Source organism: Suricata suricatta, chromosome 17 (genome assembly GCF_006229205.1).
Source record: "Suricata suricatta isolate VVHF042 chromosome 17, meerkat_22Aug2017_6uvM2_HiC, whole genome shotgun sequence".
NCBI classification, from domain to species: domain Eukaryota; kingdom Metazoa; phylum Chordata; class Mammalia; order Carnivora; family Herpestidae; genus Suricata; species Suricata suricatta.
Genome location: NC_043716.1, coordinates 39,213,125 through 39,228,450, shown reverse-complemented (window position 1 = coordinate 39,228,450; position 15,326 = coordinate 39,213,125). Strand labels below are relative to the sequence as shown.

The 15,326-nt window shown below is 56.3% G+C and overlaps 1 protein-coding gene across 1 annotated transcript; it reads right to left on the bottom strand.

Annotated features, from left to right (window-relative positions):
• Positions 1 to 116: 116 nt before the first annotated feature.
• CNTNAP1 (contactin associated protein 1) lies at positions 117 to 14,732 on the bottom strand. The gene is made up of 24 exons (XM_029928041.1): positions 14,521 to 14,732; positions 13,548 to 13,649; positions 13,256 to 13,449; positions 12,657 to 12,804; positions 12,376 to 12,579; positions 11,643 to 11,827; positions 10,938 to 11,081; positions 9,985 to 10,246; positions 9,397 to 9,546; positions 8,972 to 9,143; positions 8,420 to 8,526; positions 8,170 to 8,289; positions 7,610 to 7,813; positions 7,272 to 7,428; positions 7,061 to 7,188; positions 6,579 to 6,764; positions 5,855 to 6,076; positions 5,357 to 5,596; positions 3,777 to 4,130; positions 3,268 to 3,395; positions 2,715 to 2,808; positions 2,271 to 2,516; positions 2,111 to 2,158; positions 117 to 1,464 (listed from the first exon to the last, which is right to left on the bottom strand). The coding sequence occupies exons 1-24, from the start codon at positions 14,582 to 14,584 to the stop codon at positions 1,178 to 1,180; spliced, it is 4,146 nt and encodes a 1,381-aa protein (XP_029783901.1). The 5' UTR covers positions 14,585 to 14,732; the 3' UTR covers positions 117 to 1,177.
• Between the last annotated feature and the right edge of the window lie 594 nt (positions 14,733 to 15,326).

Here is a 15,326-nt window from a genome sequence, read left to right as displayed (position 1 = left end):
CCCCCCGCAGGCGATGCAAGGAGTCGGAGGGCTCCCCCTGGAAACCCCTGCCAGTTCCCTGAAAGTCCTCCCGCTTACCCCTAGCCACGACGCCAGCGACCACGCACAGACCGGGGCTCTGCCACTCTGCTTTATTAGAACGGCCCTGGGTCTGCGCGCACGGCCGCAGAGTGGAGGCTGGGTCAGGCCCGGGGAGTGGCCAGCGGCCTCCCAAGGCTTCCGACACAGGAGAAGCGAGGACTACAGACCGTGGCACAGGACAGGACAGGACAGTCACTCGATTTTTTTCTTTTATATATAAACTGATAATTAAAAAATTAGAGTAGTATATAGAGTTTCTCTAGAGAGAGACTTTGCAACACAAAAAATATATAAAGAACATGACCTCCTGGGCAAACAAAGCAGCATCTCTGAGCGGAGGAAAGAGGACTCCTCATGCACTGGAGAGGGGGCCAAGCCTTTGGACAGGCACCAAGGCTCTTGCATATTTTGGAAGAGGGAGGACGAATAGAGGGCAGGCTAGTCAGGGCGTCTGCATTATTCTCTCTACGTTGCAAGTTGTTTTTATGGCTTTGGCTAAAGCATGTGAAGCAGCGGAGGTACTAAGGTGCTAACATGGAGGCCTCTCAGGCTCCGTAAGAAAAACAAAAAAGAGAGGTTGAGGGACAGCAATGAAGCCCTCCCTAACCCCCAGCTGAGTGGAAGCAGATGGAAGACATTCTGCAGGGCAGGGGGGAGGCTAGGGGATGTGATTTAGCAGCCTCCTCCCCCCATGCCCTGTGCATCCCTGCAATCCCACACATCTGTCCCTGCTGAGATGGAATACTGGAAGGGAAAGAGTTCATCTCTCTTGCACTCTGTTGTTAATCCCTGGCAGCAGCTGGGACAGGGATGGCAGGGAGGGCCTGTCTCAACCCCATGGAGCTTCTCCTTTGGGTCAGGCAACCAACCAGGAGCTGGGGAAACGGGGCTGGGAAGGGCACTGGTGTAGGCAGTGAGGTTCGGCCACTCTCTTTGGTCCCATCTGTAGCTCTGCCCACCAAGCGTGGCAGGAGGGGTGTCCTCCAGATGAGCAGAACCCACTAAGAGGAGCCAAATGTCCCTGACAGGGTGGGGAAAGGCAGGGAGTGGGGAACTCAGAGGAGATGGACGTGGTCTCTAAAGCCCTTCTCCTGATTCATTCAGACCTGGACTCCTCCAGGATCTGGGGAAGATTTTGGTCCCGAGGGCCAGGGGCTGGGGCTGGGGCTGGGGCTGGGGCTGGGGCTGGGGCTGGGGTGGAAGCTGGTGTAGGGGCTGGGACCTGGGCAGAGGCTGAAGTCGGTAGGGGAGGTTTGCTGCCAGGGTGGTAATCGTGGGTGGCCTTGGGCTCATTGGTGTGGTAGGAGCCCTTGTAGCGATGATTTTGCAGATAGAAGAGCACCAACATCCCCACCAGCCCCAGCAGCAGGAAGGCCACCAAAACTGAAAAAGGAAAAAGGAAAATTCAGGGCAGCTCCCGGTGGGGTCTCGTATATACAAGACACACATGCATGCTTTGGGCCAAAGGAATACATGTGTGACTGGCCACCGTTCAATCCTGTTGGGCTATTGCCAAGTATCTAGCGGGTCTGCATTCCTGTTACCCGTTTCTCACCTCTCTAGGTGTTACTGCACCCCCATTTCCTCATCCTTAGCCATAGCTCCATTTTAATATTTCATTTCAAATAAAAGTCTGTAGCATCCTCAAACATTTAAACATCTCCAGTTCGGGGGCGCCTGAGCGTTGGACTTCGGCTCAGGTCATGATCTCAGGATTTGTGAGTTCAAGCACCACATTGGTCTTGGTGCTATCAATGCAGAGCCTGCCTCAGATCCTCTGCACCCCCCTCCAGGCCCCCCCCCACTTGTGCACTCGCTCTCTCGCTCGCTCTCTCTAAAAAAATAAACAGTAACAAATAATAAAAATCTCCAACTCAATTCTGTACTACCATCAGCACAGCCTGGCTCAGCCTTGTTTGCACCACCCCACACCGAGTGCCTTTGCCACCCCTCAGCCCTGGGGAAGCGGGGCAGGGAACAATGACAGAGGGTGGAATTAGGAGGTCAGGGTAGTGATCATGTTACTCACAGCCTAAAAGTATGGCAACCCAGCCCTCATCGTGGTAGTACGGGAAGTCTGAAGAGGAGAGAGCGCTGGTTAGGAGAAGCAGCCCCCTCCTTGTAAAGAATCGTTTCCCTTCCCTGCCATCCCCTCGCTCTCCTCCCTCTTCCACGTGCCCTAGCCATACCTGGGGGCAGATACCAGGGATCCAGCTCAGGTGGCACCTCTGCGAAGAGACGAGGCATGGCTCCGCAGTTAGATTCAGACAGGTCTCCCTGAACTCGGAGGGCCTCCGCCAGCTCAGCGGTCATGGGTCGAGGGGTTCGGAAGTGGGTCTTGAGGGGGGCCACATTGTTGAACCGAACACCAGACAGGCAGCCCGAGAAACCCGGTGTGTTGTAGCGCTGGATCTCAGGGTCAATTACTCCTGTCTCTGAGAGAGAGGCCGGCCCAGGAGGAGAGGGGCTGCGACCACCCATAGCCTGGCCCCTCTCACTCCACTCACTGTCCACAGGGTTCCTGCACCTCGTTATCACCGCCTTCCCAGCCCTTCCCAGGTTCCTCACTCTCAAGGCTCCAGGGACCTCACCCATAACTCCTTACCCCAAACACAGTGGCACCCATGGCTCACCCATCACACGCCCTAGATACAAGGCCTTGGGTGAGTCCAGCTGGCTGTCTACCAGCAGGGAGAACTTCTGTTCCGTCAGTGGGAAGTAGTCCACCTGAGGGGGAGGGAGAGGACCTGAGGGAGAGAGACCAGAGGCCGACGAAGCCAAGACCACACAGGAACTCCTGTTCTGTCCATACTGGTGGAGAGTCCCGGCTTTAGTTCTGGCTGGGCCACCCCTGGACCCCAGATGAAGGATTTCATGTTGAAAACCCAACAGCCTCATTCTGAGCTATCTTTGAAGCTACCAGTGGCTTGACTTTGTGGAAAACCCCTTTTCTTTCTGAGCCCATTTACTGACTTATGAGACAGACGCCAGAGGAGCCCTGCCCACCCAAACCACCTGGCAGAGTTGTGAGGGTCCCATGAGGTAAAACCCATGAGAATCCTCCGTACATTGCAATGTGCTGTATGCATGCTAACTATTTGACATTTTCCTGGGTGCCACTGCCTCGATCACAAGGCTTCGATCTGAGCCGGTTCACCCACCTCGTCCACCTCCCTCCACACACACCTGGATGAAGAGGTTGCGGTAGACCCGGGTGATGTTGACGCTGTGGGGCTGGCCATCCGTGACTGGCTTCGTGGTCAGCTGGTACACGTAAGGGCTGGTGCCCAGCTGATACCGCAGCTGCAGGGTCCCTATGGGATGGGGAGGACAAAAGGAGTCTCCTCATGGCCCCCATCTTTTTTTAAATAAAATTGTAAATGTTTACTTATTTTTGAAAGAGAGAGAGAGAGACAGAGTGTGAGAGGGGCAGAGATAAGGAAGACACAGAATCAGAAGCAGGCTGCAGGCTCTGAGCTGTCAGCACAGAGCCCAACACAGGGATCAAATTCACGAACCATGAGACCATGACGCGAGCTGAAGTCTGATGCTCAACCTACTGAGCCACCCAGGCAGGCACCCCAGCCCCCATCTTCTGAGAATGCTTGGGTCCTTGTGCTAGCGAACCAACAGTCGTGAAAGTGAAGGGCACCCTGCACGACGCTGGAGCAGAGGGACAGTCTGCGCGAGCTTACCATCTTCCTTGATGAGCACGGCCATGTAGTCCCGCACAAAGGAGCTGACGTAGAGCAGGACCGCAGGGGCCGAGTCAGTGCTGAAGCTGAAGGACACCTCCTCGCCGGTGACATTGTAGACAGGCCCTCGGTAGCCAGGCACCGGCCGACCAGGCCGGGGGTAGTCGGGGAGACGGTAGCCAGGGCCATGGTAGCCAGGCACGTAGCCAGGGGTGTCATAGCCGGGGATGTAGCCCGGCTCGTAGCCCGGCACCGGCCGGCTCAGCATGTGGGAGAACTCCCGGGCCGCCGAGCGCAGTGCTGACTGGAGGTTGTAGCGCATCCAGGTGCCGGGCTCAAAGAAACCTCCGATATCTGAAGGCAGGGGGTTGTGAGGTGAGGGATTCAGATATTATACGCCATCGACACACCTGCTCTGGAACTTGCCCTCAAAACACAGCACATGGTCGTAACTTCACTGTTCTGTCCCCGTGAGCCTCTATGTCACAGAATGGGATCTTAAAACCGTGAGAAACGGGAATGATCATCTAATGTGACTCCCGCATTTTACAGATGGGGAAACTGAGGCATAGAAATGGCTAGTGACTTCCGTAAGGATAAGCCTTTAATGGAGAGCCAAGATTAGAATCGAGGTATCATGACCCCATCTGGTACACTCACCACTACTCACACTTCCTTTTTTTCCCCCTAAAGTTTATTTATTTTTAGGGGCACCTGGGTGGCTCAGTCAGTTAAGTGGCCGACTTCGGCTCAGGTCATGAGCTCACGGTTCGTGGGTTCGAGCCCCGCATCAGGCTCTGTGCTGACAGCTCAGAGCCTGGAGCCTGCTTCCGATTCTGTGTCTCCCTCTTTCTCTGCCCCTCCCCTGCTTGCTCTCTGTCTCTGTCTCTCAAAAATAAAAAAAAAATAAAGGCAAAAAAAATTTATTTTTAAGTAATCTCTACACCCAATGTAGGGCTCAAACTCACAACCCCGAGACCCAAAGTTGAATGCTCTTCCACCTGAGCCAGCCAGGCTCCCCACTACTCACACTCCCAAACTGAGATCAAGAGTCCTCTGCTGATCCCTGAGTCCTTGTGTCTCCCTGCTCCACTGGATATCTCACACCGTTAACCCACCTGCCCGTGCATCCTCCTTAGGAAGGATGCAGTCTGGGTGTATGTGCAGAATCTTGCTATGGTGAACGTCAAGGCTTGCCTTAACCAAGAGCCAGGCTGTAGACATGTTTTGGGAGCACGGGAAATGGCAAAGGAGGGCATCGCACAGCTTGAGGTGACTATGCTTGCAAAGGGGGTAACCTGCGGTTACTTAGTGACAGTAGGAAGATGGGGGAGTTATTTGCTTGTTGCTTTTAAGTTCTTTCAGTACCAGCTAGCTGCACCCTCCCTTCCTGGCCCCACTTTATGACTTGGAGGCACCCAGGATCTTCAGCTGCCTGACGTCCTTGATCAGAGCACACGAACCCAGGGACAACTCTAGTTTTTCCTGTTGCTGACTCTGCCCCCTCCATCCTTCCCTGCCCTCCCGACCTCCCACTGTGCCCTGTGGCTCCCCAGTCTCCCATAAGCAGCTGCACTGACCGTGGTTGCAGTATGGCCCGTCAAAAGCCGTGAGGTCACAGTCACACGTGTAGTAGCTGTAACGCTCCACACAGCGGCCTCCGTGGAAGCAGGGGAACCGGGGGTGGGCGCAATGGCCTGTGCAGTTAGGTGAGGTACCCTCCGAGGCGTTGGCACGGCCTTCCAGGTTGAGAGTCACTCCATTCAGACGCATAGCCCTCAAGCAACCCACGAAGGGGCGCCTCTTAAGTTCAGCAGATCCTGGGAAGGGCGGGCAGGTCAAGAAATGGGGTGTCGAGCCAGAGACAGGGATAAGTGTTGGGGTCTGGAAGGGAGCCAAAGGGAATGAAATAACGGGATAAAATACATGGCCTAGAGAGGAAAGGTGAGCCTTTGGGTCACTCTGCAGCAGAGGGGATCAGGACCTAAGACACGGGGCTCCTGGAAACACGGAGAACAGTTGGGAGGGGGAGGGGAAGGTAAAGGAAGCTTCAGACCGGCCTCAGGGCTGCTGCTTACCAACATAAAGGGGCTGGTCGTACTCCAGCCAGATGTAGGTCTGCAGGGGCATAGGCCGCAGCACCCAGGGCCGGTGATCCACGCGGAGCCGGGCCTGCTTCACGTTGATCTCTGCCCGGACTAGGTGCCACTCATCGTCGTTGAATTCAAAGTCATCCGAGTGTACGGTGAGGTTCTCATCCCCGTTCCCCACGTCGAAGGCGAAGACCACATCCCGGGACGCTGGACAAAGCAGGGGGTGGGAAGAACCGACTCAGAGCTCACAGATCCCTCACCCCAGACCACCTCTCTTCTTCACTCTCTGGAGCTCCTTGAATGTCCCTCCAATTTGTCTATGGCCCAGGACAAAACCCATAAATTCCTTGAAACCTTACACCCCTGGTGTCTCCCAAATTCACAGATCCTTGGAGCTGGCTTCCCAGCCCCACTTCTGAGGTTAGAAACATAGCTAGTCAGGTCTTCCGGGAAGCCCTCAGGAGTCCAGGTGCCTTGTTCACAAGTAAGGGGCCTAAGGCCCCAAGAGATGAAGTGAGCGCCCAAGTTCACAAAGCCAGCTACTTTGATAGACCCTCTGGGTGTAGAGGGTCTGGTTATTATCTAAAGCCCTTTCCATGCTGCCTGTTGAAGGGCATCTGCCCTTGTCCCTTCCCCTAGCCTCTGCCTACCCCATATCCCCCAGAGACCTCTGTCTAGCCCGCATCCCTCCTGGTATCCGCCCGCTCACTGTTGAGTTCCACCCGCACGTAAGGTCGGCGCCACTGGCAGTAAGGGCCCCCCATATTCTCTAGGAAGACTCCTGAGGGAGCCGAGGTCCTGAAGTAGAAGGAGACATCAAGGCTGTGGTTGGCACGGATGGGGGGGAAGCGTAGAGCAGCCCCAGTGTGGAAGGAGATGGTGTTCCAGGAATTCCCTATAAAGCCAGAAGGAGGAAGGCCAGTCAGGGAGGTTAGAGGGTGGAAAAGGGAGCCTTGGGTGGTGTGGGAGAAGGTAGGGCAAACGGGGACAGCCAGGGGTGTCCAAGGGGGGAAAACAGGTATACTGAAGCAGCATAAGGTACAGGGGAACAACATGGATGGGGATCACATCACAGCAGTAGCTGGGTGTCTGGCAGTATGTCCTTGAGACCCACAGTGGGTCAGGTGGCCTAAATTTTGGAAACTGGAGAGCCAAGCCTGGGACGGCACACGAAAGGGGTCTGCCACTCACGATCACCGTAGCAGCGCAGAGGCCTCAGGAAGAACTGGGCCTCAGAATTGGAGCGGTTCGTATCCCCCACCACCACCTGAGTGACAGGCAAATGGTCCACAAAGGTCAGCAGTCCCTTGTCGGTTCTCCTGTGGGGGCAGGACGCAGTGGTTCAGCTCCTGCTGCTCCGCTGCCCCTTGACTCCTGAATGCCCTGTCCCTTCGCCCCTCACCACTGGGGCTGGTCAGCATCGCAGTTACAGTGCAGAGCGGGGTCCACGCAGCTCCGGTCCAGACCACAGGCGCAGCGCTGGATCCCAGGCTGTGAGCCTCCCCAGTAGAAGTGCTGCTCCTCGTTCCGGCCAATCCAAAAGCTGTAGGGGTAGCCTCCTGGGGAAGACGTGCAGGCAGGTTCCGGGCCCCATCCCTCCACTGGCCCCAGGCTTCCTCTCTCGCCTTTCCAAGCAGCCCCGATCCTCCTCGCTTGAAGGTCCAAGGGCTCTAGCTAAAACTTCTGGTTCCTTCCTCCCAAGCCCCCATGGGTCTCGCCCTCTGAGACCCTGGCCCTCACCAGCAGTGTTGAGCAGCCGGGAATTGTAGCAGGAGAATTCGATCCACTGTTCACAGTGCTGGGAAGCATTGGCCAGGGCGCTGACTTCCTCCCAGGATGCATTCCAGTACTGGATGGCCCCTAGGAATGGCCGCTCCATGCTAGACCCTGTCACCCGAGTTGTCCACAGCCTGTCGTGCCGCACAACTGTCCACGCCCGGTTCTCTGGGGGAGGGGAAGGGACAGAGCCTTGGCTCAAGATGGGCATTCTCTACCCATCTCCCTGCCTACTTCCACCACCTACTGGTGCTACTCAGAGCCAATAAATGTGGCCAGCAGCTCTGTTCCAGTCCCCTGTCAGCTGGAGATGTGACAGCTGGACAGCTGGAATGGATCAGGAAGCTGGAATTTATCGGCAAGGCTAGATTACAAATTCCTGGGTGTCCCCTTTCCCCTCTGCCATCCTTTACCTCTACCACAGTTTGATCTTGCCAGCCCGTCTCCTCTTCGATCCCCTGTTGTCCCCACACTCCCACACGGCCTTTTCAGCTGCCCCTTCACCACCCATCAGAGCCACTTACCTCGGATATCACAGTACACTACAAATGGCTTCAGGGGACCACTGCCATCAGGATCAATGGTGAAATTTCCAGAAGTTTTCCCACTGAGCCGATAAGCCTCACAAGATTCCTTATACAGAGCTGGTAAGTTGTGGGGGTGGGCAAAGAGCAATTATGGAGTCAGAGGGCTAGGAGGGCCAGTCCTAACCGTCTCCAGGAGCCTCTTGGCCTCCCCTGCCCCCGAGTCTCCCCCATCCGCCACTGGGCTTACGTTGGTGGCAGGTCTCCCCCTTGTAGCCTGTCAGTTCACAGTAGCAGATGAAGTCATCCCAGGACTGGTAGCAGCGTCCATCATGCTCGCACATGTTAGGGCTACACCTAGGGAAGAGGGCCAGCACCAAGGGCAGGCACCTTACTGTGAGCATGAGAGTGGGGTCTGATTCCTACAAGCTTCACTCCAGGCTCCTGAGAGCACCAAAACCAGTGCGTAGAAGCCTAAGTGCTGGTGCATTAATCCTCAGGACTCAAGGACTCTCCACTCTCTACCTGCCCCCTCTCCCACCCTCACCCCCAACCATGCCCAAAAAAGAAACCCTCTAGGGCCAAGAACAGATGCTTCATTTCCATTCTGAGCTTGCATCACTTTAATGGGAGGATTAGGTAACGGAGGACAAGAAGTCAAGGAGGAATCATCTCCAGGTGGGAGACTGAGGACCTGGGACCAGGAGAAGGGAGATTCTTGAGAATGGCCACTCCCATGGGGAGAACACAGAAGGGGGCTTTGCAGGGGTCACCTCTTGTAGGGAGAGGGGCTTCTGGATACCTATCAGTGATGCCACATGTGTCAAAGAGGACCTCAGCATAGTATCCAAGCCGCCGGCCCTCCACCAGAGTCAGGTTGACCAGTTGACCATCCACCTTGAGCAGCTCCATGCAGCCATGGAACGCCGTCTGGTTGGAGTGGCAGCCCGATCGACTGGCTGGTTTGGGACAACCTGGAGCAACCACCCCTGTGAGGCCCTCCCCAGGGGAGACCCCAGAGACCCTCCCCCAGGGAGATGCCAAGGGAAAGCCAGGCATGAAGGAAGGAATGGGGCCCATAGACAATGGCAGTGGCCTTCCAGTCCCCAAAGCACCAGGAGGAGAACAATTTATCCCCCAAACGCTCCACGTAGCCCCATCTGAGGGGACTTTGGTGGCGCCTTCCCACCCAGAGATAGGAGTCTGGCCAGTTTGGCTCTCACTTACCCCCAAAGAAGTATGAGGTGCCAGTACGGATCAGCAGCGGGTATGAGACCCTGACCTCTGCCCCCTCCACGTCATCAATGCTGATGACAGCATGGTTTTCCTGTGCTGCAAAATTCACCTCGTGCCAAAAGCCATCATTCAGGCGGTACCCTGGACAGGAGAAGAGGAAGCTCCACACTTTGAGAGAAGATTCTGGAGCGGGGAAGCAGCAATCTTGCTCTGTGCCTGTGTGCCCTTCATTATTAACACTTATCACACTGGGTGGGACATTTCTGAATGTCTTCACTAACCCTGAGCTGACGCTGCCTACCAGGTTGTAAATGAATAACGAACGCCCAAGCCTCCCCTGGAAATAGAGGGTACCAGGACTCAGCCTGCCTGCTTCTCCTAGCACCCTTAGCTCCTCAGATCTGACTCCCCTCCCACCATCCACTCCCACCTTCTCCCAGGGCCCAGCATTCTCCTCCCCTGCTCCCTTCCCTCTCTCACCCCACTCCGAGAAGCAAAGTCCTCAGTGCAGGCCCACACTCGCCCCTCCTCTGTCCCTCTCTGGCCTCCCGACACCTCCCCCTACCCTCTTCCCCTCACCAGCGGCGAACTGAAGCTTCTTCCGGCCAGTCTGAGCGATGGACACGTTGACTTGCCCTTCACTGAGCATCAGCTCCACATGGCCCAGCCCGTCCCCCAGGCGGGAAAAAAGTAGCAGCCCCGTGAGATCCCAGGTGCGGAAGCGAAAGGAGACTGCCAAGCGGCCACGGCGCGGGAAGCCAGGCACTTGTACGAAGTTGTGAGGCCCTCCAAAGTTGATGGGGTGAGGAACCGGGTCCAGGCAACGGAAAGCCACCTTACCCTGGGGGCGGGAAGTAAGCATCCATCAGCACCCTGGGAGACAATAGATGTGACACCTGCCTCTGCCGGGATTCAATTTTCATACTGATCTAAGACCCATCTGTGGCACTCCCTCGCAGTGTGTGGGGGAGGGAGGAGGTAAGACCTCCCACCATGACCATCCCCACCCCCTACAAATATATCCAGCTGTGGAGGGGGGGTGTCCAACCAAGTCTGCCCTCCAGGCTCTCCATTGGCTAATGCTGATCTAACACCGTCTCCAGGGCGACCACCTCCTTCCCTTCCTTCCAGCTTAGAGAGAATTTCCTGCTGGCTTCCAGGCAGCCACATTAGAATACCTGCTGCAGAGTTGGGGTGTGGGGGCACACCAAAACAGCCCTGGGTTCAAGTCCCGACTCAACCACTGCACAACTCCATGATCCCTGGCCAAGCCAATCTGGGTCTCTGTACTTGTTTTTCCTCAGGCATTAATTGAGGATGTGGTTGAACCAGACCACAGCTTCTTAACTGGGGGTTAGGGAGGGGTGGCCTTTGCACCTCCTGTGAGTCCGTCATGCCCTCCACTTGGGCATTTGGCAGGGGAGAGAGGGATCCTCGGCTTTTATCTGATTCTCAAGATCTCTTCCTGCTCCACCTCTTTGCTTTCCAAGCAGCTTTGATGTCCCCTCCTCCCTGACCCCCTGTGCACTGGCCTCAAAGGTGATCCTCGAATGGCGCCGCACGGCCAGGTCCGCGATGTTGACTCGGTTGAAGATTATGTTTTCTATGCAGCCACGGAAATTATGACGATAGGCAAGGTTCTTCTGTGCCGCGCCCACTAGACCGCCAATGAACATCTGTGGGGCAGGGTAGGGGTGGTGAGGCTCTCTGGGTGTGTAAACACTCGTGCGCTCCTCCGCCCCACACTTTCCCAGGCTCCGGGCCTGGCTTTACAGAAGACCGGAAATATCCATTTCCTCAGTATCAGTACTAAAGCTGGAAGTTCGCTGGGCTTCCCCAGGTTTGGGTTCTAGCCCTGACTCCACCACAAATTGGCTGCATGCCCTTGGGTAAGTCAATTAACCTGTCTGGGATTCTTTTATCTGCAGATCCAAACCACAGTCTTTACCAACTCCACAGAGTTAGGCAATCCAATGGGGCAATTTTCTCATCTTGCCTGATCCCCCAAACCCAGATTTCCCATTCCCGTGTCAGTAGTTTTGCGGTTGTGCCCAGGAAATCTGCCTGTTAGCAGCAACAACAGCAATGAAAACCCAGGACTATGGGCTACAAGTCTGCCAAGAGCTGCTAGGATATTCAAGAACCAGAAAGCAAGGTCCTACCTGTGGTGGAGAAAAGTACTGTCCCCCACTGACCCACCCAGCACCCCACTCAACTGAATGAGCCACTCTGCTCACCTCGTTGTCCAGGTTCAGTCTCTCGAAGTCCCCATTGAGCACAAAGCGCTGCACATAGCCATCCAGGGTAAGATTTGCCTGTCGGCCAAAGCGGTCCACACGCACATAATGCCAGTGTTGATCATTGAGGACGCCACCAGCACTCACTGTGGTGTGACCTGGCCTTGGCTGGATAGGGCTGCTGCCTAGGGTGGGGGGTGGGGAGACAGCGTCAGACCTAAAACCTTGGAGACTCCCCAGGTGGAGAGGCTTAGCCCGCATGTGGAACAGTGGCAAGGAGCACAGAGGAGAGTTTGCACAGGGCCCGCCCCCCCCCCACACCGGAGAGGGTGGGAATATAGAATCTGGGGTATATAGAAGACTTGGGGTATGATAGGGGCTTCTCCCTCATCTTATGGATGTTATAAAAGCTAATGAGATACAAAATAACAACTCTTTGCGTTTATATGTATATGTACATGGAGTATATATAGGGTTTCTACAATGAAGAAACAGACTGGGTAAGTGCCTCGTTTAAGGTCACACCACTGGTAGTGGAGCTGAGACTGGAATCCAGATCTCCTGACTCGGAGTCCAGTGTTTTGCTAGGACCAAATTCTACACGGAGAAGGCGGGTTGACCCAAACAGTAAGGAGGGGCCAGATCAAGAGTGGGCGCGGTTTCGCGGAGGCGGTGCAGCGAGGGGAGTGGCCAGTAGAGCCTCGGGGGTCGCACCCGCGGTGGCTGAGCTCACCCAGGCTCATGTGCAGCAGCAAGTGCGCCCCCTGCAGCTCCAGTGTCACGTAGTCGCCCTGGGCGCCCTCCGCGTGCAGCAGGAGCCCGTCCTTCTCTTCTGTCTTGAAGCTGAAGGCGAACACGTCCCAAAGGCTCCGGCTGACCCCTCGCGGGAAGCGGTACGAGATGGCATCGTCGCCGTCAAAATAGAGTACGTCGGACTCTGCGCAAAGGACAATAGGTGGGCCGAGGACTGGGACAACACCCCCAGGGTCCCCTCCGCGACCCCCACATCTTTACTGTAAGGGCAGCCGTAGAGGCCGAGTCTCAGGCCGATCTTGCCGCGCGGGTTCCAAGCCAATGGCACGATGCGGATGTAGCGCGCGGTGAAGTGGTAGTGCAGGTCGTGGCGCACTACTGCGGACTCGTTCACGTTACCGAAAAAGGTCTGAGGGAGAAGGGAAGAGGAGAGACCTTCCGCTTCGTTTCTCCCCAGCCTTCCCGCCCCCAGTTGCCACACCCAGCCGATCTAGACTTCCAGAAAGCAGACTCTCCTTGATTTCCTCGGCCTTCATGGCTTTAGAGAAACAGGTGCCCTAGCGTAGAATGTCCTCTCGCCTCATCCTAGGATTTCCTCAAAGACCAAGTCAGATGTCACCTCCTCCAAGAAGCTCTCCCAGATTTTACGTGTCATCTGTTGATGTTAAACCCTGTCATCTGAGAATGTCTCGCAGGCATGGTGAACTGATGGTCCCTTTAAACTGAACCCCCTGATTTTAAGTCACTGCTCCTCATCTGTGTCCACACCACCTCCTCCTCCACTTCCCCCAAACTAGTGTCAGCCCAGGTTGCAGAATTGAGAAAGTTTTCCATGTGTGTGCCCAGGGGGCCTGAAATACCGAGTTGTGCCCTTGCTGGTAGAACGGCGTCCAGCTGTCCACTCGGTCCCCGTAGAGCAGCATGTAACGTGTGACCCAGTCCCATGAATTAAATGAGCCCTGGGTGGCCACAGCTCGGATCCGGTGCTTCTTCATTAAGTCGATCTGGAGCCATGGATTCGGGTCCCCAATTCGGGGAGACCATCCGCTTATGCCTGTAGAAGAGGCAAGGGCTTTCACCCCTGGCTCTCCTTTTATCCCTAGGCCTCCAGAGCCCCCCGCCCCCCAGGCCTTGGGGCGGTGCCTCGCTCACCGTGCAGCCGGGCAAAGCGAGGTGCTGTGAAGAGCCCATAGTAGGAGGAGGCTCCCAGGGAGCGGGCGTACAGAGGCCCGACCAGCTCCTCGTCACAGCCGTCTGGGTTGGGGGAAGGGACATTTTGATCAGGGCGGCCCCTCCCAGGTCCTTCCAAAGGCCGCACAAACAGAGCAACTGGAGCTCCTCCCTGTCTGTCCCCCAGGGGCTAGCCCAGCCCCAACTTAACCCATCTACCCCATCTGGGCTTCAGCAACAGCTGCACAATCGAGGGAGGCTGCCTTCTCCTTCTGGGAGGTCCACTAAGCCAGACCTTCCCTAGCTCTGTGACTGCCCTGGTACCAGCCCAGGCTTAGTCCTCTCCCAAGCCTCAGCATCTTTTAGAACCTGAGTCAGCCCAAGGCACCAATGCAGCCCCAGCCTTATCGTCACTCCCACTCATCAGCACCCCCATCCCACGCCAACCCCAAATCCAGGCCTTGGTCCCAACCCCAGCCAGTCCTACCAGCATCACGAACTCCACGTCCAACCTTAGCATCAACCAGGGTCACCAACTTCTGCTTGTATCTCAGCCTCAGAATCCAGCCCCAGCCCCAAATCCTAGCTTCTGGGCCAGTTCCAAACCCAGCCCCAGGCCCTAACAAAATCTTAACCCTAGCCAGATCACCAGTACCACCCTTATCCCCAACCCTCTAACCCAGGCACCAACTTCAGCTTGGATCCTGGTCCCAAATCCCCACCCCGGCTCGACTCGATCCTTGGCTCCTCCGAGCCCAGCACCACCCCGGGAGCGCGCGCCAGCCTCGGAGCTGCATTGCGGAGCGCGGGGGAGAGGCAGGAAAGGATGGGAAGCAGCGAGCGCGCGCCGGCCGGGAAGGGACCCGCGACCACCTAGCCGCAATGCGGCTAGACCCGCCCTGCAGGCTTTGGACTCCCCGGCCCAACCCTGCTTGCACCTGAGCCCGGCACTCACAGTAGCCCCAGCCCCGGGTTCCCGAGACCGCGGCAAGCAGGATGCAGAAGAGCCGGAGACTCATGGTGCAGGGCTGACGGGTCCCGGCGGCCGCCTCCCAGTGCCCGGTTACGGCTAGGGCTCCAGTTCCAGCTTGGGCTCCCCACTTTCCTCCTGGGGTTCGCAGCAGATCGCCGTCTCTTCTCCTAACCCACTCCTCGCTCTATCCTCTCTCACCCCTCCCACCCCCCCCAACCCTTCTCCCTTCTGTCTCTCTGTCGTTCCTGGTTCTCCGCTGTTCTCTCTCTCCTTCCCACCCTCTCTCCTCTCACCTCCCCCCTTCCCCAGCCTCTCTCTCCCGGCACGCGCCGCTTTCCCGGACCCCGCGCAAGCGCGCGCCTCAGCCCTGCTGCGAAAGGGCGGGGGTAGAGAGCCTCCAGCCGCCGGGAAATACCCTGAATAACCCGAGGCTGGCAGGGACTGTGGCCGCAGAGGTGGGGGAAGGAAGGCTAGGGCCAGCCGAGAGGTCCACAAAATTCCAAGAAAAGCGGGGGATGGGTACCTGGAGATGAGGAGAAGCGTAAGTAAAAAAACCTAACATCTTCTGGAGGCAAGTTATGCCCCCAAGCATCTGTGCTAGACACTCTCATGACCCTGTCAATTCAAGGCATTTTTGCCTTACTCCACTTTACAGATGAAAAAACCTGAGGCTCAAAGAGGTAAATGTACTCAAGATCACATAAGTAGCTAGCAAATGATATTCCAAAAAAACCCCACAAAACATTCTTTTTCTACTGGCAGGATAAAAAGAAAAAAATATTAGAGGG